This window comes from Sander vitreus, chromosome 4 (assembly GCF_031162955.1).
Source record: "Sander vitreus isolate 19-12246 chromosome 4, sanVit1, whole genome shotgun sequence".
Taxonomy (NCBI): Eukaryota; Metazoa; Chordata; class Actinopteri; order Perciformes; family Percidae; genus Sander; species Sander vitreus.
In genome coordinates, this window is record NC_135858.1 from 12532019 (window position 1) to 12554912 (window position 22894).

The window sequence follows — 22894 nt, forward strand, 5'->3', positions numbered from 1 at the left end:
ATCTGTCTTGCAAAGGCAGTCAGTTTATTTTCCTTTGTCCTTTTGTCTGGAACCAGATCTTCCATGATGTAGCCTACAAGGCAAAGGACAGAAGTGACCTGCTGGCTGGGATAGATGAATTTCTGGACCAGGTGACGGTCCTGCCACCAGGAGAGTGGGACCCCTCCATCCGCATCGAGCCACCAAAGAGTGTCCCCTCTCAGGTACACAGCTATGACATTGACAAAGATTCATTTTACAACTTTGTTACGGGTGCAATAAAACCAAGGGTGGGTGTATACATACGAAAGTGTAAGTGTAGTACCGGGACTTAGAATCTTCATTCCCAGGATCTTCTCCTTCTGTCTGTTCCAAAGGTTAGAACTGAATTGGGGAAAAAGGCATTTAAGTTTGCTGTTCCCTCTACCTGGAACAAGTTACAGAAATCCATGAAACTTAATGAGCTGGTCTCATTGGTCGCTTTTAAGAGGATGCTAATTGACTTGGAATCAGCACATCTGGCTGTAGATGATTTGCCTGATGTATTTAGGATTGTGGTTGACTTTGAAAAAAGTGCTTATTCAGTTGTTTTATGTTTTGAATGTTTTTGTGTATTTTGTGTGTATGTGTGGTTGTACTGCTGCCTGTCTTGGCCAGGACACTCTTGAAAAAGAGATTTTTAATCTCAATGAGTCTTTTCCTGGTTAAATGAAAGGTAAAATAAATAAATAAAGAGCTATTTTTTAATTTGTCTGTTCATGGACTGGGTGCCTGCAGGAGAAGAGAAAGACGCCAGGAGTCTCTAATGGCGGAGCCTTCCAGGTAGAGGAAGAACTACATGCTGAGCACCACGGACCAGAGCTACAGAGAACTGGAAGGTAAGCTGTCATTTGCTTTAGTAATGGCTGCTGTAATATCTATCATGGTAAATATAGAAGCTAAATTCAGGTGTCAAAAAAAGAAAGATGTTATACAACGCAATTGGTGAATATCGGGAGACGTTTTCATAAAGACTGTGGAAAACATGGCCTCTGTTGTGTTTTCTGTATGGAAGCCTGGGGCTGAGTTAGCACTCTCCATCATGTTTGGCAGTTGCTAGATACACCAAATCTAAATGTGAAGTTGTGAGGAGCTGAGGTTGGACAAGCAAGTGACAACCCAAGTGTGATAGTCTGAAAGACAAACATGCACAAAAACATTCTTCCTGTTAAATCTCGTTTTGTTGACCTTCAGTGGTTTAACTTCTCATCTTGATGCAGTAAGTGTACTCTAGGATACTGTGACGTCACTGATAAGTGTGGTTACAGGTGCAACACAGAACACTACCACCAACGAGACCCATCGGAGGTTTTGGGTGTTTTAGCTTGACATTACCTCTCTTACATCTCTTGAGCACCTCTCTTCTTTTGTTGCATGCCATGATTAGGTTGTTTGGTGGTCTGATACTGGACATCAAGAGGAAAGCTCCGTTCTATCTGAGTGACTTTAAGGACGGTCTGAGCCTCCAGTGTGTGGCCTCTTTCCTCTTCCTCTACTGTGCCTGCATGTCTCCTGTCATCACCTTTGGAGGACTGCTGGGGGAGGCGACAGAGGGACGCATTGTAAGAGCACAAACACGCTCAGACACATACTGCAGTGCAGTGTTTCCCACAGGTTGCGAATTTACTTGTGGTGGTGGGTGGCGCAGCGCGTGATGGCTGGGTTCAGTAAAACCTAGTCAAACAAAGGTTTATGAACTATTTATTGAAAACAATGACTACACTACATAACTTCAGATACTTTCCAAATAAATAACTATTTACATATTAAACACCTCAGACTAAAAGATGATACAGATAAGTGTAGCCATGATGTGCTTTGTCAATTAAATCTGGTTGGTTTGTCAAATGTTATGGTTCAGCAGATAAAATACCTGATTACCCAGAGCCCAAATAGGCTATATGTAACTTAACTTTAAAGTGCTCATATTATGCTCATTTTCAGGTTCATAATTGTATTTAGAGGTTGTACCAGAATAGGTTTATGTGGTTTAATTTTCAGAAAACACCATATATTTGTTGTACTGCACATTGCTGCAGCTCCTCTTTTCACCCTGTGTGTTGAGCTCTCTGTTTTAGCTACAGAGTGAGATATCACACTTCTGTACCATCTTTGTTTGGAGTCGCACATGTGCAGTAAGTACTGCTAGCTTGTCAGTTGCAGAGTATGAGGGAGTGCCATGCTAGCAGCTAGGCGAGCATTATAACGTGTGTTACAAAGTGACGCACGTTCGTCACGGAAGTAAAGGCTGGACTACAACAGAGCTGTTTGGAGCAGTTTGTGAACAATGTTTTCTCTGGAAGATGGTAAGTCCTTTTGGGGTGGACTTTGGGCTTTTTCACTTTGTAAACCTATAACGTGCACAAAAAGATATATAACACAATAAAGGAAAGGGGGAAAGCCAAAAAGCATAATATCAGCACTTTAATACTACGATCCATAGTTACATGTTATTAAAAATCTCAACACTGTCTCCTCCTAATTCCTATTAAATCACATAAGACTAAATATTTTTTTTTAGTTCTTTGTCCATACATCCATCCATCCATCTTCGTCCGCTTATCCGGTATCGGGTCGTGGGGGTAGCAGTTCCAGCAGGGGACCCCAAACTTCCCTTTCCCGAGCCACATTAACCAGCTCCGACTGGGGGATCCCGAGGCGTTCCCAGGCCAGGTTGGAGATATAATCCCTCCACCTAGTCCTGGGTCTTCCCCGAGGCCTCCTCCCAGCTGGACGTGCCTGGAACTAAGGGTGCCTCCCTTAGTTCTTTGTTCGTTTTCTAAAGTGTTTTATTCCGTGTTTTGAGGATTGTAAACACACTGTTCACTGTTTAGCTCCGTCAGTGGTTAGCTCCAGTTAGTGCCATTATAAAGATATGGAGTGGAGGACACTGCCGCTGACAGGTGTAACAACCAAACTCTGATAAATTACGTACAGGGTGCTTTCACAGCGGTGTGGCCGCGGCATTTCTACGGTTTAATACAGTTAATCCAATGGCAAGACCACCAGCAGCATGCTACTAGCCTGAAGTGAAGAACTGACGCTGTGTGTCATGCACGCAGAGTGCGACTTCACAAGGGGTCGGGTCTGGAGACCACTGGTCTGTGCGCGCTGTAAAAAATACATTGTTGATTGGGAAAAAAATGTAAAGCAACACCAAAGATTCCTTAATACCTTAAAATAATGTTTCCAAAATCGTTTCAGTGGTTCATCAACTTGTAACAGGGTGAATGGTACTTCTGCATTCGCTTTGCGGCCCTCTACCGGCTAAAACCGCACTATGCAAGTTTGCCAGATCGGGTAGCGGCTCTGTAGTTCAAATGAGAACGGTAATGGACAATTCTGCTTCCAACCTGTAGGGGGACCGAAGAGGAAAAGTGCTTTGGTGTTGCTTTCATTCGGATTTGATCTACCTGGGCGGGTCTCAATCTACCTGGGCGGTGCACCCAAGTAGAACCTATGTATGGGAAACACTGCAGTGTGATTAGAATATTATAGACAGTGTACATGTTACTGAGTATGAGACAAACACTCTCTATTTCCACATTTGTTACAGAGTGCCATAGAGTCCTTACTCGGTGCGTCTATGACTGGAGTAGCCTACTCTGTGTTTGCTGGTCAGCCTCTCACCATTCTAGGCAGCACAGGTCCTGTGCTGGTTTTTGAGAAAATCCTCTTCAAGTTCTGCAAGTATGTATTACAACAACCTGTTTGTGACATTTTTATTATCACTGGTGCAGTCCTTTTCTAACTGATTATATATTCCCTGTCATCCCCTACAAACTCCTTTTCTCCTTTTTACATCAGGGACTACAACCTGTCCTATCTGTCGCTGAGGACTTGCATCGGCCTGTGGACGGCCCTGCTGTGTTTGGTGTTGGTTGCCACTGATGCTAGCTCTCTGGTGTGCTACATCACTCGGTTCACAGAGGAGGCCTTTGCCGCCCTCATCTGCCTCATCTTCATCTATGAGGCCTTGGAGAAGCTCTTCTACTTGGGAGAAGTCTACCCCTTCAATGCACACAGCGATCTGGACAAACTCACACTGGCGTAGTGAGTAACGAAATGTTCACTCTGCTGGCTCACCTGGTAGACTTTTCATTGTTTTTTCATGTGCATTGTTCTTCTCAAAGAATACAAAGCTGTCATTCTCTCTCTGCAACCATCCCCTCACTTTGTGGCTTCGCTCTGGTTGTCATTCCTGCTCTCCTCTACAAGCCTTCAGATCACATCCTTTCATGCAGTTCCCTTTTTGTCTGGCCTAATTAAAGAATAGCAAGCATGCAAGCCCATTTTCTGTCAGAAAGAAAATCTGATTTTCCTTGTGTTGTCCATCTCTCTCTCTCTCTCTCTCTCTCTCTCTCTATAGCTGTAGGTGTACAGAGCCTGATAACCCCAGTAATAAAACCTTAGAACTGTGGAGTGAGAGAAACATCACAGCCTCTGTTGTACCATGGACCAACCTTACTGTCAAGGTAACGTAACTATGTGGAAACACACACACACACACACACACACAAACACACACACACACACACACACACACACACACACACACACACACACACACACACACACACACACTCACACACACTTTGATGCCTAATCTCAATGTAACTTCCACATGATAGCACACACTGCTTTTGCTCCAACGTGTTTGTTTGTTAACATTCATCTAATCCGCTCACCTTCCCTGGAGCAGCTAACCTCTCTTACTGTAAGGACCTTTGCAAACACTGACAAGGACATTTAATGGATTAACCTTTCACTGCTGTGTGTATAACTGAGCAAAGGCTTGTCTTGGTTTTCTGTATTTCTGTATTTTTTTCCTTTAAGCTTTGTAGACTCCTTCCTGACAGTCAGATCATTTTGATAAAACAATATTTTGATCTAGAAACCGGTTTGTGTTCTAAATATACTCAAAAACAGCATGGACTGACCGACATAGTTCAAAGACTACTTGTTTTGAGCTATGTGTTTGCAATATTGCTACTACCTATGCGAAACTGCCACTTATATCAACAACCAATGTTGGGCAAGTTACTTCCAAAATGTAATACATTATAGATTACTAGTTACTGTCATTTGAGAGTAATTAGTTATATTACAATATTACTGTCTCTGAATTGTAATGTGTTACACTACTTTTGCATTACTTTTGAGTTACTTTCACCAAAATAACAGGGGATGTTTGATTTGGCAGCTAGCTTGTGAATTTCAACACCGGATCAATAAAGTCTCCTCTTTATCCACTTTAATACATCATAGATTATTCATATTTTGTACTACGTATAATGATAAGTAAAACGTATAATAAAAAGTAGGAGAAAATGAAAATACTCAATTAAAAGTACGGCATTGTTGTAAAATGTTTTAGTTTATAGCACTTGAATAAGAAATTGATGTTGTTTAGTTTAAAGGAAAATGTTCAATTATAGTGTGATTACTCACTATTTACATTATTTACAGTAGGCCTACTTGATTTACAGCTGATTTGTGACTACCTTTTCACAAATAGCTGTAAATCAAGTAGGCCTACTGTAAATAATGTAAATAGTGAGTAATCACACTATAATTGAACATTTTCCTTTACAGCTGATTTGTGAAAAGGTAGCCTACACAACCTTATTTAACAGTAATTTAGTTTTACTGCGAACCGTCACAGGAAGTGCTTTTATTTTGAAGTAGGCTACACGGAACTTGTCTGTTGTGTAGCCTACTCTTGCTAGCTTACTGAGATGCAACATGTCCGTCAGGCTCAAGTTGTTCACTTCTTGTTTGTAAAACTGTAACATATTGAACAGTAAATGGTCACAGTAAAAGACAAGCGTTTTTGGTCGTCATTCGAAGCCATTCCACTACAGTCATAGTTACTCTCCACGGCTGATAAAATGCAATGATATTTACGTGTAGCAAGCCTCAACATTAATTCCCGACATGTTTATATCTGTCAGCCGCTGACATACCGTCACCTGTTGGACATGTTGTCCGTACCGTCTCTGGTTCTGGCTCTGACCACGGGAACAGAAACAGGACAGCTCACTTCAACGCAGCGTATTAACTCCTGAAAATAATATCTATCTCGCAAATGTATTTGTCTCTGCAGTCATCTCAACCACCGAATACAGCGACAGGAAATAATAGACGTTTTTTTTTCCTGTGAAGAAATGTGTCGCAGTGTTGATGAATTCTTAAAAAAACAATGCACCACAAAATGTTGCGTTAAATTTAATTAGTATTGCGTTATATTACTGCGTTACAGCAAAAAGGAATACATTACTGTAATTGCGTTACTTTTGTAACGTGTTACTCCCAACACTGTCAACAACAACCCGGCTGTGAACGCGACGGTAGTCGCGACTTTATCGTCAATCCATGGAGCCAACATGTAATCTACGCCAAAATCCTAAACAACGGCCGTGCTACCCAACCAACAACTTGGACAAACTCCCGAAGAACTGAAAACTTAAAACAACCGCACAGAAAAATTATCTACCTGATGGCAGTCCTCCTGCTGGCTGGTGATATCCAACCAAATCCTGGGTCTCATCTGGTCTCCACTGGCGATTCATTGCCTTATTTAGGTGTTTTGGATTCTCACCCTGCTCTGACAATACACTCGTCAGTTTGTGGAGGTGCCCACGGTGGCCACCCGTTTAGGCGGGGGGACGGCGGTGGCGAGCGGGGTGTCCTGGCTGCCTCGTTCTGTCTGGGGAGCGGCGTCCCTGATGTGGCGCTTTCCTCTGGTGGCACACTCCTGTCCACGTCCATGTACACCTGGAAGCGGTGAGTTCCAAACACTGTCTGCTTCACTCTCACAAGAGAGTACAGACCCAACAGTGCTGCGAGTCCCGTCGGACAGATCTCTTTCAGTTGGCAACTGAAACAGTTGGCTAGTGCAACGCCGGCGCAAACAGGGGACTCTCAGCCTGACGTTGTGAGGTGTATTAATCCCACTTCTAAAAAACAGGGCTCATTCAAAACATTTCAAACAGTTAATCACGCAAAGGTCATCTGGGACCCGAAGCTAAAACCGAGGGGACTTTTACCGAGGGGTGGTCACCTCAACATCAGAAGTATTGTCTCAAAGACTGAACAGTTGACTCATCTACTGGGGAACTCAAATTTGGATTTTTTTTGTGCCTATCTGAAACGTGGTTACAACACACCACTCCCATCAGCGTTTTTTCAATGACTGGGTACCAGTGTTTCAGACGAGACAACTGTGTGGAAAGGGGGCGGGGTATTAATGTATGTGAAAGATGGTATCAAATGCGAACGCATGTTTTTTAAGGCAGCAACTACACTGGAATATATAGCACTGAAAGTTGTCTTGTCTCAGCAAATGTCTTTCACCATTATAGGATTTTATAGACCCCTGACTGCCAACAACACTTTTTATGAACAATTTACCGGTATTTTAAAAGAATGTAATCATAACAAAGAAATTATTCTCATGGCATGGGGGATTTCAATCGTAACTGAGAAGACAAGACTAAAAGGAAAAATTTAAAAGCCATTACAGACAAATACCATCTAGAACAGTTGATAAAAGGCCCAACTAGAATCACAAAATGCTCAAGTACACAACTTGACCTATTTTTCTCTATAAATGTGAAAGGATAACAAGAAGTTATAATCTGATCACCGGTCTGTCAGATCATAATTTAACTCTGGTGGCAAGGAAATTAACCAAAAAAAGATTTCAGAACATTGTACCAACACCACACCACACAAAGGTTCTCTGTATACCTAAAAGTAAACAAGACATATTTGACAATGAGATAAACAATATGGACTGGAGTGACTTATTATCCTCTGAAAATTTAGAGCTTAGTTGTCAGGTATTTACATCAAAGATCAATGCTGTCAGAGATAAATTCACTGTGAAAATCCAGAGAAAAAACTGAAAAAAAGTCAATCTGCCTTGGTTTAATGAAAACCTATGGCAACTGATGAAAAATAGATACTGCCTTAAAAAGGACCATTAAGACCAAAAGAGACACCGATATTTTATCTTATAAAGGTTTAAGGAACAAAGTGATTAAGGAACTGAGATTAGCTAAATCACATTTTTTTCTTCAGTTTATGAACGAGGCTAAAGGTAATAGCAAAGACATTTGGAAAAGTATTAACAGCTTGACAGGGAGAGCTCAACATCACTCACATGATATCCAGCTCACCGTTCAGGGCAAGACAATAGATGATAGTGCTACAATTGCCTCTACATTTAATTCTTTTTTTATTGAATCTGTCCAGGAGTTGGGAAACAGTTTCAGATTTAAGGTACAAAATAGCAATTTGATTGTTGTGGGGCAGGGCTTCAACTTAGATATAGTCAGTGAAGAAGAAGTAAGGAAAGTGATCTGCTCCATGAGGAACTCGAAAAGCAGAGATCCTCTCCATCAGAACACAGTGTTTATTAAAAGACATTCAGCTAGTCTAACTCCCTCTATTGCTCATTTAGTAAACCTCACCATTGCACACAGTTATTTTCCCAACAACTGGAAACATGCTATTGTGACTCCCATTTTTAAATCTGGAGACCGCCATGTAGTCAGTAACTATAGACCCATACGCATATTGCCAGTAGTCTCTAAGGTTGCAGAGAAAGTGGTCATAAAACAACTAACTGACCACATTAACAGCTGTAATCCTGGGTTAAACCCTGCCCAGTTTGGCTTTAGAAAACACTACTCTACAGACACAGCTATCTTACACCTAACAGAGCAAATTAGATTACATCTTGACAAAGGCGGAGTTGTTGGAGCTGTATTCTTAGATTTGTGTAAAGCTTTTGACACCGTTAACCACAACGTCCTTATATCTAAACTCGCCAATTTCGATTTTTCATCTAATACACTTGCTTGGATATCGTCATACCTATCCAACAGAACACAGTGTGTGAAAATCAAAGGTGTGTGCTCTAGTAATTTGAAGTGCACAATGGGTGTATCTCAAGGATCTGTATTAGGCCCACTACTTTTTAGTCTTTACTTCAACGACCTTCCACAATACTGTCATGGAGTAGAGGTACAACTATACGCCGACGACACTGTTCTATATACACATGCTAAATCAGCTCAGCTGGCAGCTGAGAAACTAGCTAGTGCCCTGGATGGAGTGATCGAATGGCTAGATCAATCTTGCCTCACCTTAAATGTAAGCAAAACAAAAGGCATGTTCTTTTCTAAAACCAAGTTTCACACCCCAGATGTAAACATCTGTATTAAGGGTGAACAAATTGAGACTGTCACTGAATTTAAATATCTAAGTGTTGTACTGGACTCAAATCTCAATTTCAAAAAACATATTAAGAAAATGACTAATATTATTAAATACAACATGGCAAATTTTAGACAGATTAGATCTTCTCTTTCTACAGAGGCTGCAAAGACATTTCTCCATGCTCTCATTTTCTCGCACATTTCATACTGTATTACCTGTTGGGGGCAGGCAAGTCCAACAACAATAAAGCGCTTAGAATCCTTGTACAAACAGGCTTTGAAAGTATTCGACAAAAAGCCATTAAGGTATCACCATTGTGGGATACTATACAAACACAATCTACTTACTTTTGAAAATTTTAGAGTGTTTTCACATTTGTGTACAGTGTACAAAATCCTAAATGGCTTGGCTCCTACCTGTTTGTGCAAATTTGTCACTTACCGTGCCGCTGGTTCTGTAAGGTCTACTAGAATAGCTTCCATACATAACTGCACTGTACCCTTTTGCTCTTCAGCCTTTGGGCAGGCAGCTTTCTCTTTCAAAGCCCTTAACCAATGGAATACTATCCCGGACAATGTAAAAAGCTGTGGTTTGTTTAGTAGCTTTAAAGCTAATTTAAAAAATCACCTAAGAATGACTCAGCAATGCACGCACACTGTTAGTTAATCATTCCTCACAACTGTTGGTCTTACTTACTTACTCTACTCTCGAACGGGGCTGACGGTGTGTGTGTGTGTGTGTGTGTGTGTGTGTGTGTGTGTGTGTGTGTGTGTGTGTGTGTGTGCGAGTGATATGAAATGTAAAATATTGTTATTTGTTACATGTTTTTTTTACTCATTAAGTGATGTTTCAACTTTTAAAATGTTGTATTTGTATTTGTGTTTTTCGAGGGACTGCAGATGTAAATTAGCCAAAGGCTAACTCTGGTGCAATGCATCAAATGGTCACATTTATGTTTTAATTGCACATTGTCCCTTTTATAAATAAATTGAAATTGAATTGAATTGAATTGAATCTATTTTCTCTTGAGTTCTCCTGAGTCCATCTGTTCTTATGTAACCTACAGGAGTGTGTCAGCCTGCAGGGCCACTTTGTTGGGACAGCATGTGGCCACCATGGCCCCTACACCCCAGATGTTCTCTTCTGGTCTACCATCTTGTTCTTCTCGACCTTCTTAATGTCTGCCTTCCTCAAACAATTCAAGACAAGTCGTTATTTCCCCACCAAGGTAATCAACCGATATACCTGCTCACTAAGCAAAGTGGTTACCTTTTGGGAAACGTGACATGCCACAGTTAGTAACCACTGATCTCTGAGTGTTGTTATCTCCCACGCCCAGGTGCGGTCCGTGATCAGTGACTTTGCAGTGTTCCTTACTATTGCTGTCATGGTTCTGCTTGATTATGTCATGGGAGTGCCCTCCCAGAAGTTAAAGGTGCCAAGCAAATTCCAGGTATAGAAAAATTACTAATTATAATGTCGACTTTAATATAAAACGCCACATGATCATGGTTGAATCATGGCCTCACTCCTCTTTAATGTGATCCTCCAGCCTACCAGAGACGACAGAGGTTGGCTGATCAATCCAATAGGACGCAACCCATGGTGGACAGTCCTGGCTGCAACTATTCCTGCTCTTCTCTGCACCATCCTCATCTTTATGGACCAACAGATAACTGCCGTCATCATCAACCGCAAAGAGCACAAACTACTGGTGAGAAAAAATACAGCTGACCTATAAATCTATGCACTGTTGCTTGCAGCTGCAGACTGTAGCCCAGTTATACATGTACCTATGTGTCCTCCTTTTCTGTTCTGCAGAAGGGCTGTGGGTACCACTTGGACCTGCTCATGGTTGGGGTGATGCTGGCGGTGTGCTCCATCATGGGCTTGCCCTGGTTCGTAGCAGCCACGGTGCTGTCAATCTCTCATGTCAACAGCCTGAAGCTGGAGTCAGAGAGCTCGGCTCCAGGAGAACAGCCTCGCTTCCTGGGCATCAGAGAACAGAGGTTAACTGGCCTGCTAATCTTCCTGCTCATGGGCTGCTCTGTATTCATGACTGGAGCCCTGCAGGTCAGTAAGACGAACTACACATAGCTGCACCCCTCTGGCTGGGATATTTTTTATTATTTATTTATTTATTTATTTCAGGTTTATTTATTAGGGACAAAGCACACTAATTATAAATACATTTACATCTGCTGTCTCTGGACTGGTGGTAAGAGGTCACCCTAAAAAAAATATACAAGGATAAGAATAATACATACAGATTTGGGCCTATACAATAAATATAGGTGTGTATATGTAATATGATACTCATCAAAGCTTATTGATATATGTTGTTGTTTTTTCTCCAGTTCATTCCTATGCCAGTGCTATATGGTGTTTTCCTTTACATGGGAGTCTCCTCATTAAAAGGAATCCAGGTAATGTGAAATGTGACAAAGGAATATTATCCTATGGTAAAGCTGATTTACAGTAAGGCCACTATGAGTGCAATCTGAAAGTTTCTGACTATGGCACAGTAGTGGTAGTGTCAATGGGAGTGTCCATTTTTTACAATCCGGAATTTATTAATAATTTGCAAGATGCTATAAACAGATGTGTTTTCATACTTATTACTTCACTATTACTTATTACTGGCAGGAATTGTATTTGAAAAGTTGTTCTTTTGCCCTCTCTGTCCCAAACTCTTATTAATGCAGCTGTTCCTGTGGTGCCCTCTCCTGATCTAATTAATTCCATCCCAATTCAATGAGGCCTGACAGTTAATTGTCAGACTAATCCAACTAAATCCGTCATTCATAATTACTTTCCCTCTTTTGCCATATTCACCATCTGTCTCCCGGCTCTGTTCTCATTAATTCATATCTCTTCCTCACTCTATCTGTCTCTAACTCCCCCGCCACCTGCATTCACTTCTCAGTTCTTTGACCGTGTAAAGTTGTTCTGTATGCCGGCGAAGCACCAGCCAGACTTCATCTACCTGCGCCACGTCCCCTTGAGGAAGGTGCACTTGTTCACTCTCACGCAGCTCACCTGTCTGGTGCTGCTCTGGGTCATCAAGCACTCACCTGCCGCCATCGTCTTTCCCATGATGGTGAGTTTGCCTCCGCCAACATCCCCACTCTCTCTTCGCTAGCCTCTCCATGTCTCCTGTTGTTTAAAAAAAAAAAAAAATAACGTGTTTTTTTTCCTGAAGGTGCTGGCTCTGGTTTTCATTCGCAAACTGCTGGACTGGTGTTTCTCAAAGCGAGAGCTAAGTTACCTGGATGACTTGATGCCTGAGTGGAAGAAAAAAAACCTTGATGATGCATCTAAAACGATAGAAGAGGTAGTCTACATTGAAATATACAGATGGAAATAAATAATGAAAATAAATAAAGATGCACGTATTGACTGGACATGTTTGTGGCATGGATGCGTCTCGTAGGAATCACAGGTTATGCTCAGCACAGAGAAGAAAGATGCAACTGCTGTTCAGATTCCCATGGAGGCCAGCGAGCCTGTTCAGACCCCCAAAGCACACGACCCCAGGTGAGCACACACATACACACCTACTGTACACACACACTCTCAAATGAACAGGATGGACATCAGATGATCGGAGTGGTAAGATTATGAGAGAAATGCTTCACCTTCCTGTCTATCTATATGCACGCTTGTCTTGTTTGGTGTTCTGCTCTCAAGTGCACCCTGTGAATACTACTGTAACACACTGAGACCTCTCCCTAATCCCCCAACTCACACCCAACCCTGTCCTCTTTCTGTTCTCACCCTCCTCTTCCTCTCCTCAGGTGTGACCCTTCTGACATTAATATATCTGATGAAATGTCTAAAACCACTGTGTGGAATTCCATTAACTCCAATCAAAGGGACACTTGTCCTGTGGCTTCTAAGAAGGCAAGGCCATTCCCTCTTTTTCCTCACCCCAAATATTTCTGCTGCACATAGTGCTCACTCACTTCTTTTGTGTTTTGCAATTGTTAATCCAACTGATAATCGCAAATTTAGGGTAGCCAAACTGTGCTCTGTGCTTTGTTAATTCAGGCTTTGTTTGTTTTACTCTGCAGGATTGAAGGGATCACATTCATAGACGAGTGAAAGGATGTCCACAGTCCTGACAGGCTGTAGTTCTGGACCACAGGATACTGCGATTTGGCTGATTTCAGCCACTTCAGTGCTTAGACAAACAAGTCTCGAAGATTTCTACCAGCTACCTGCAACACATAATACTGTCCACAAACATACAGACACAGAGAAGGTAGTACAGTACACACAGATAAGACATACACATGCACTTCAATCTTTGTGAGAATTAGAAATATCTTTAAAATCTTATTTACCTAACTTTAAAGACAGTGTTAACCTAATCCTAACTCTAACCCCTTGACTCGAAACTAGAACCAACCTCAGCAACGTTAACCATCTTAACCAGTTAACCAGTAGAAACCCCTGATCTCAACCATCACCATCTTCTACTTTCAGCTTTCTATTAAACCACACAGTGATGAAAGCCCTGAGTGATCAGTTCTGGCCTGTACACTGCCTTCGGCTTCCCGGCTTAGTTGTGAGGTTAAAGGATGAAACGTTAAGACTTCTACAGCAGCATTCATCTGTGAAAATTCAATAGTATCCAATAGCTCAGTTTCAATTAATTTGTGTCTGATAATGTGATCTAGAGACACATCCTGGAGCATCCACAGTGACAGTAAATAATGAAGGACACTGTGACAGCTGCTGGCAGCCATGGTGATTTCACTGAGTTATGGGGACATTTGCTAATTCACACCTGAAACCCATGCATATACTTAAAACTCAATCGGATGTTACACCTCAAACAGCCTCACAACACTGGCGGGCATGTTGTGAGGCTGTAATTCAGTGTCACTGGTCTGTCTCCAAAAATTTCAGCCAAAAGGTCTGGATGGTTTGTTTTTAGTTCATGGGAAAACAGCTGCTGTTTGTCTATAAATAGCGACTTTACTGCCCAACGTCATTGAAATAGCCCATTGTAAATTCTGTTCAAAATGTGCGTGTTGGGAACGGGCGGATTGTTTGTCCTCCAGTATTGCTGCTTGCAGCTTTCTCATCTCATTAACTTCACACTTGACACTGCGTTTCCTTGGGTCCTGACTAATACACCTGCCATGACATAGTTGCATCACATAGCAATGCTAGAGTACACGCGTCATTAGCAAATATGTTTTTGCTAACAGCTAGCTATTTGGGATCAGGCCAGATCATTTCAGTTCAGTTTGTTACAACGTAACATCTCCGGCCTCTCATGGAGGTACTGTAGCGAGTGACGGAGAGCAAGCTTTACCCAGCATGCCGTTCCGTGGTGTAACAGTTAATAGGGGTCCCCTCTCAATATACTACACGTTGGTACATAACACACTGCTAATACATATGTCCCATAGATCTACTAAAACTAGCCATAGCTATAACACACACAGTTATAAACCAGAAATATGACCCGTTGCCATTGTATTAGGTACAACTATCTAAAACTAATACAACAGTCCTGCAATAAATCCCACCTTCATAAAGGTTATAATGTTCATGTGTTGGATTGCTCAATGTTTTTGTTGAAACTGTTTAAGAAAAGTGTTGATCAATCGATATTGAACATACTGATGAGAAAATGATCTGGTTCCTTATCTGCTGAATGCTGCACCATATTCCCCAGCTAGTTGCTAACTTTGTCACTGTTTGGTGCTCAGCAGGTAGTGAACAGTGGGTTTTAAGAGCTGTTTCGCTGAAAACAGCTGTTGCAGCTAAAAACGACGTTATGAGAGCGGTGAGAGTGAAATAAAACAGTAAAAGTATGGGCCAGAAAATACAAACAATGAGCTAAAATAAGCCGTAGAGCTGAGGGGAATGGCAGAGTTGGATGATAATTTATTGTTCATCACTACAAGCGCCTGCTTACAATTACCAGTCATGTGATCCACTGGTAATATAAAAATATTAGCAGCTTTAAAGACATTTGGTCCTCACAAAGATAGAACACAAACACACAACAACCTCTCTACTCCCCCTTTTCACCCTTTCATCAGAAACCCAGGTTCCACCCCTCCACTGTACACTTAGCTGGGCTATATGATTGGAGAGTAAACGCTCCTTTAAACACAAACCAGGTTCTTTTTATTAATCTAAATAGGTCCGTCAGTCCTCATTCCGTAAATCTACTAAAGCGGCTTTTTATTTAATTTTTTTTGTAATAATATTTAATACCATGAGTCTGTTCTTTTTCTAATAGTGATGATATGGTCAATTATTTAGTAGATTTCTTAAAATACATTGCAGGTTCAGTAATACATAAATCCTTTTATTGGTGCATAAAACGTTTTGTCAGTTTTGTGTGATGATGTAAACTGAAAACTGTAAATGTTAGAAGACCCACGTCAGTTGAAGCAGCGGCATCAATAACGTGTTTTTTGAGGTGTAATCTTTTTCCCTTTATGGACGTTTGTCTTTAAACTATTGATTGTGTGTGATGGAGGTTGTTCTACAGAATATTTGTCATGTGTTAGTAGTACAGTGTCTTATTTCTTTACCTCAGACAAGTTCATGAATGCTCCTGAAAGGCACTTTGGATGATGTCAGGTAAGGGCATACCAGAGCAGAGAAAGTGTGTGTGTGTGTGTGTGTGTGTGTGTGTGTGTGTGTGTGTGTGTGTGTGTGTGTGTGTGTGTGTGTGTCCCTTTGAGTTTCAGGAAAATAATAATTTTTCCATTATTTGATGGGGGTGCTGCAGCCCTTTCTTTTAAGCAATAATTTAACCTGTGATTCAACCCAAATTTACCTTACTAGAACTCTTTATCTATTTATATTCTATTTCTATTTATCAGGGTCCCTTTGTACCAGTGCAAACTTTTTTTATCCATCAATGCGAAATAGAGGCGTTCAGGAAAACATAACACTTGAAGCCTAAAACTCTTTACATGTGCCAAAATGAAACACGTTTTGACATTGTCACACTTTCCTTCATTATGTGGATTCCCGAGCAATGCCAGTTTGGATAAACAAGGTTCAGGTGTAATGTGCTCCCCCTCATTTTTATTTATGAGTCAAATCTGGTGGTTGTCTTCAATTAATTTAGAATAGGACTTGCACACCAGTGTCACCTCAAAGCTGGGAGAGCCAAAGGGAGCAGAGAGAATGACCTTCGGTTATACTTTATTTGTAGTTGCACTTTCTGTAGATAAAGAATTTGTGATATATTTTATTTTGAAGAAGTCTATTAAGCAATTCAATGATTTTACAATAATTTATTAGTTATTTATTTTTTGATTTACTTTCTGTACATACTGCAATAAGCGTGGTGAGCTAAGAAAAAGGCTGATGAATAATATACTTATATGAATGAATTCAATACAATACGTTCAAAGGTTACTACAAAGAGAGCAAAGTGCTCTGATGGGAGACATCAGGAGTTTGTCAAATAAACCGCGATTGTCACGGACCTTTTGGTCTAGGTGGAGGACCTGGAGAGACTTGAAACTGCTTATAAATCATTTATTGGTTTATACTTGATTGGATAATAAAAGTAAGGACTAATAACAGATTCATAATTTTATTTATGTTTTATTTTTCAGTCATTTTGGGCTTTATTATTGACAGCACGGTGGGGTGGGGTGAGGGGAGCATGCAACAAAGAGCCGGACTCAATATTTGAAGATGGATCTTTAAAGTTAAATATCAGAGAATGAATAATATTCTCTGTAGTTTTAATGTATGTTTAAAATCTATAAACTCCTTGTTTTACTGTCCAGTTAAATATAAATGTATGAGTTCTTTTATTACCACTTTCGAGGCTGCTTCCTCCATAGTCTCCATAATTCCTATTCAAGTTACTTTAAAGCAAAGTGCACAAATACAGTAATCTATCATTGTAACATCACATGCAGTAATACCTCCTCCAAGATGCGTATGGAAGTAAAAACATTGTCTTTTCTGTCATGTACTTCTGCTTTTAACTTTTGAATGTGAATAGTCTTTGTGTGTACGAGGACCCATAACGAATGGCATGACTAAATATTATTCATTGTATAAATACATATATTCTAAATCACACGAGTGCAAACAAATGTGTAAATTGAGAAAAGACAAGACCAAATTGTAAAAACACTTATACACATCCAGAGTGCAATGACTGTAGAAGTGCTTTAACAAGAAAATGTAATTATTTAGCAATTGTTAAAGTAATTTTAAGGAGCATCATGTGTCTTAAATGTTATTTTCAAATCATGAATGTATATGTGAATGTATGGTAAGCATACAGTTAAATGCCTTTAGTATACTGTAGGTTTACTGCATATACATGTGACCGAGAGGGGTCATACATTTTTGATGGTCGTGAGTATAAATATACGTGCAGTACGTGTGTGCCTGTCATAGAATACTACATAACCACTTCCTGTTGTGCTGTCATTTTACTTTTTTGACCAAAAACAGACCTTTTAAAAGTGATTAATGAGGCACAGGCTGTTCAGAAAACGTCATCATCAATGTGTCCTATTTTGTACAATTTCTTTGTCACACAGCAAGAGACTCGAGTTTCAAATTCTCTCCTGTCAGAATCCTTACTTTATTTTTTATGTGTATATAAAAGGAAAAACTGTGCACTGTGTGAGGCTTTGTCCTTCTAATGAATATGAGACAAAAGTGGTGTCTGTTTCGAGGACAAAGTCAGGGTGACAGAAGAAGAAGGGCACCTGTACTGCAGTAACCTTAATCTTTTAGTCTTGGAGCCATAGAAAGAGCGATGCCTTGTCTCTTCAACCACTGAATGATTAGTCTTGAGCAAAATAATTCTACATGTTTTATATGTGTAATTTAATTTTTGATTATGGAAAAATGAAAAATAAATAATCACAGTTGAAATGAACTCGTGTTCCTGTTGCTTGATGTATTCAATGACTTGTCCCCCTAGGTGGCACCAGCGTCACAATCCTTTCAACTAGATTATCCCTGTGAGGACTTTGCTCTCCCAGTTATTTATATAAATTCAAGACCGTTACATCATTTTAAGAGAGACTAACACTGGTCCCAGATATGGATCCATCCTCTTTTTTTTTTTTCTTTTTTTTTTTTATACCTTCTTCCTAATCTCTTACGGATGTTTTCATTTTCACTGGACTGTGCCCTCCCTTCTTGTTCCCCACCCTTTCCTTGGTTTTTTATCCTGATGTGAGTACACAGTGTGCACATCTGGAGGTGATCCTGACTGCAAAGGAGTAGCCTGTGAGAAGGGGTATGAAGTTAAAGATGCACTGCACCCTGTATGTATATCTATGTGTCCATGTGTGCCTTCAGGGTGTCATGTGATCCAGATTCCCAAATGCTCCTGATTACAAACAGCTGGCGGGCTGTTGCCTGACCAATCAGAGCAGCTGTTGGCTGTGACATCAAGTGGAAGGAGGGAGGTGCACAGGATATTTTAGTTTTGTTTTTTTTTCAATCGGCAACATCGGGCTGATCCATTAAGCTGTGTTGGATCCCCCACATCGCGCTTGAATGTTGCCAGCTGGTCAAGATGCACATCATATTTACCCTCTATGTACTTTCAGCGTGTCTGTTTGTGTATTGATTATTATCATGTGGGTCCAGCATCATCATAGCTCATAGCCAACACAGGACCAATCAGCTGAGACGGTACCCTGGCCCTAATGTCTCTGTTCTAAGACTTAAGTATACAAAGACATCCTTTGTGCTCATGTGAAGGCCCTGTGGTTTTTTTGGAGGAAAGCTGAAGAGCCAACTGGAGCTGAAATGCAGAGAGGAATGCATGTTTCTTTTATGCGAGACTGCCACAAAATGCTGAATGATCAGCAGTCATTTAAATATTAAATAGTTTGCGATGTCTTTACCATGTGTGTGTAGTGGCAATCTTCTCTGCAAACTTATATTAATGATATGTTCTGTTCCATGTAGGTTGCCACTAAGCCATGAAAGTGAGCCTCATGCATAATATCGTAAAATGACGCACCTGAATGGAAGGCGGCCTTTGTTATAGTTACAGCTCCGTTTGACAATAAAAATGTCTGTCTTAAAGATATGTTTTTGACATTTTGGAAAATATGCATATTAGCTTGGTAACACTTTACAATACAGGTTACAAAATTGTGAGTAGTTTCTAAAGAGCAAGTGAGGAACAAAAGCTATTTGCTTTCTTGCCGAGAGTTAGACGAGAAGGTTGATACCACTCATATCTGAGAGTGGTATTGATCTTCTTATTATACTCCTAGAAAGTAAACCAATACGTGCATTCCCCACAATGTGGAACTGTTCCTTTAAGAAAGGTATACATCTTCATGGTTTCCAATTGTTTAGCATTATGTCAGTTTTGAATGTTTTCTTTTATGTAACAGATGCCAAAAATTATGCTTTCCAGATTTACCTTTTTTCACAGAAGATATTTTGACAAGAACAGGTGTAAATAATAAAATAATTGTGGCTGAATTCCATTTAAGTGCTTCAGTTTTAGGGTCCTGGCATTGTGCATGCTGGCTCACTGTCACACTGTCATGACTTACTGGAAAACTTGAATAGAACAGAGCCACTATTACTAATGTGTGTTTTTACTATAATGACCAGTTAAATGTAAATAAACTGCATTTCTAGTCTTAGTGAACATTCAAAGCGCTCCATCACAGAACTTCATACACTGAGGATACCATACAAAGTATGGAAAGTGGAAGTGGTAAAGTGTCACCTGATCATCAGATATTCATTCAGCCATCATCCATTGTTTTGGGGGTTAATTTGGGGTTCAGTGTCTTGCTCAAGGACACTTTGACATGAAGACATGCAGGGGCCAGGGATCGAACCACTGGCACTCCGATTTGGTGGACAACCACTCAACCTCCTGAGCCACAGCCGCCCCTGTGTGCTGTGAAAAAGACCTATATCTCTTGGTGCTCCGTAAACAGTAATTTATAGGTATGACTTTAGACTTTTACTCTAACATTCAACATATTGAGTGTGAGGAATACAATAATAAACAATATTTTTTGGAATTAACTTTTCTGGTTACAACAGCCTAAAATCTGACAGTGTATGCCTCTTACAAACTCCAAGACAAAATGTGTTGGTCATGTGTAAGATCCAACCAAAGCAATCCTGTTTGTCTTTTTTTTTTTTCCCTCGTTTCTATTTGGCTCACTGAGCTGTTGTCCTCTTTTCTCACTGAACAGAGGGGGCTCTCGGCTCGTCCCTCCCCTCCATCAATCTCTGTCATAAATCTGTCAAGCGGAGAGAAAGGGAACTGCTGAATACAGATTTGTCAGCAATTAATCTAACCTCTATTACTAGACTTGGATATTGTGTTCTCTATACCAGAGAACAATAATCCACTCTAACATGAAGCACGTGCACTAACGTGACTTTGTCCCTTACCTTGGGCTCTCTGTGTGTTGCCGATCTCAAAATCCCTTCGCTAGAGGAAACAACTTCGAGCTGGCAAACTACACTCTGAAAATGGCAAATTTTCAAGTAAATTTAGACCGTGCAACAACGCAGGCCTGCTTGGTTCTTTTGGTGAAAGATTATAAAGATTTACGCATTTACTATCTAAGTGGCGCGTTTTGAGAATGATTGGTGGAATTGCTGTGGTCGAAGTACTCATGGTCATACACTGATAAGAGCACATGATGTTTAACTATGTATCCAGCTAATTTAAATAGCTCACGTTACTGTATTGCGTGAACAGATAACTTCATTTAATATTTGATGTGGTGTTTTCTTTTGCAGGGTGCAAATGTTCCACCAAAACAAGTTCCTTCCCGAGACCATTTTGCAGAGTCTCTGTGTCCAGAACTTAGTGCTGCCCAAGATGATTGGGATTGGTTTAAAGAATGCAAACAACCCAGAGCATTTTTTTGCTTCTATCCTTGAATGTATCTGTGGTGTAACCAGACCTGTGTGTGTGTGTGTGTGTGTGTGTGTGTGTGTGTGTGTGTGTGTGTGTGTGTGTATACCAATGTGTTTTTCAGGTATGTCTTATTGATTTTCTTAAGGATGTGGATTAGAGTCAATATCATGTTTCCCAGACAAGGCAACCATGAGAATAAAAAGTCAACAAAAACATCAGCATTAGTAATATTATTAGCATAATGACTGTACTCTTTGCATTTACCGCATGTGCTTGTCTCCAGTTTCTGTCTAGAAGTGATTTTATACAGCACATTAATGAATTTAAAACCAACAATGAGTCTGTCTCTCAATACTCTGACCTTCCTACCCTGTTGCACTCATATCCAAGCCCATTTGTTCCTACTGAAGATCTAAAACTTTAAAATTAGCTCACACATATGTAGTTTAATTTTTCATGAAAGGCTCAGTAATTTCCTAAAAACAGCTGAGCACTCTATCATTTGTTGGGGACTATTTTCACCCGCGGATTAACGCACATTTGGTGCTCTAGTAAGTATATATGGCAAATGTGTATATATTGATAAAAATAAACTACAGTACCCATGTTCGTCGTAATGAAAGAACATGTCACCCAGTAACAGTGTAACTCACTGGTAATTTTTGAACAGTGGAGCTCTATGACACAGAGGAAAAAGACACATGAAATACCTCTACTAGTGCACTACTAATGCATTGATTTTCAGAATCAGAATCAGAAAACTTTATTGCCAAGTACGTTTTTTACACATACAAGGAATTTGTTTTGGTGTTGTATGTGCATGTCACACATTCTCTATTTGTCATTGGATTTGTTGATAGTCAGAAAAATATAAAATATCACCAGACATTATCCATTAAGTACAAGCCCAGTACTTTGCTGACAGTGACATTGCCTGTGGGAGACAATACACACATTTCCTGTTTCCAAAGATTTTCCTGTTCCTATTTTGCTATTTTGTACATGTGAACATGCTTATGCAAGTTGTATTTCCAACTATTTAACTTTAAACTGTTACTACTACAATGGTCTGGTTTTACACACACACACACACACACACACACACACACACACACACACACACACACACACACACACACACACACACACACACACACACACACACACACACACACAATTATCATTACGGGGACAGTTCAGTGGAGCAGTGGGTCAGTGCTCAGCTGCTTGAGACAGAATTAGAGTGGCAAACAGCTGAGCTTCTCTGGGTCGCTATTATGTGACCTATCCCACCCACAGGGCCAAAGGGACCCACGTTTAGAGTTACCATGTCCAATATCCAGCATAGCTGTGTGTGTGTGTGTGTGTAAATCTGTCTTCCTGTGTGTTATATCTGTTCAAGAAGTTGAGTTGTAAAGGGAAATTTCTTTCCTCTTTCTCTGCCAGTAAACTTGCTCTCCAACCTGCTGAGAGCCGCACCTTTTTGTTCGCCTGTCATTAGCACCCACTCTGTCCTTTGTCCTGCTGCTTGTCTCAGTGACCTGCTTAGGGCCGCATGTTCCTGACGTAACAAGAGACCACATCTGGGGGCTTCGACTCGGCAGTGAGAATGTATCAAACAGCCTACCTTATCTATGATGAAAAGAAAATCCCCCGCAGCACATTTGGGATTGTTTAGATGTATTGTTTCCTAGCCTGCAAAATAACAGCGTGGCTTTTTTTTCACAGTCGGTCAGCAAAGCAGGTAAGGGAGAAAGAGCTGAGCAC

At 40.5% G+C, this 22894-nt stretch overlaps 1 protein-coding gene and 1 long non-coding RNA gene across 4 annotated transcripts in view; one reads left to right on the forward strand and one right to left on the reverse strand.

Annotated features, from left to right (window-relative positions):
- The window catches only part of slc4a8 (solute carrier family 4 member 8), a 34505-nt gene extending 20015 nt beyond the window's left edge, over nt 1-14490 (forward strand). For 2 of the 3 annotated variants that reach the window (XM_078248349.1, XM_078248350.1), the window contains exons 10-25: nt 57-203; nt 757-857; nt 1406-1580; nt 3575-3708; nt 3826-4071; nt 4388-4493; nt 10313-10474; nt 10586-10699; nt 10799-10960; nt 11068-11319; nt 11604-11672; nt 12173-12346; nt 12449-12580; nt 12680-12783; nt 13044-13149; nt 13320-14490. In XM_078248349.1, the coding sequence (XP_078104475.1) occupies nt 57-203; nt 757-857; nt 1406-1580; nt 3575-3708; nt 3826-4071; nt 4388-4493; nt 10313-10474; nt 10586-10699; nt 10799-10960; nt 11068-11319; nt 11604-11672; nt 12173-12346; nt 12449-12580; nt 12680-12783; nt 13044-13149; nt 13320-13325 (2190 nt within the window). In that variant the 3' untranslated portion in view covers nt 13326-14490. The remainder of the gene's footprint in view (nt 1-56; nt 204-756; nt 858-1405; nt 1581-3574; nt 3709-3825; nt 4072-4387; nt 4494-10312; nt 10475-10585; nt 10700-10798; nt 10961-11067; nt 11320-11603; nt 11673-12172; nt 12347-12448; nt 12581-12679; nt 12784-13043; nt 13150-13319) is intronic. The other variant, XM_078248351.1, reaches the window with a different exon arrangement.
- On the reverse strand, nt 124-6995 carry LOC144516762 (uncharacterized). Its single transcript, XR_013501868.1, has 4 exons — nt 6515-6995; nt 1354-1553; nt 305-363; nt 124-211 (listed from the first exon to the last, which is right to left on the reverse strand). It is a non-coding gene; the product is annotated as an uncharacterized LOC144516762 (long non-coding RNA).
- Nucleotides 14491-22894: the final 8404 nt, after the last annotated feature.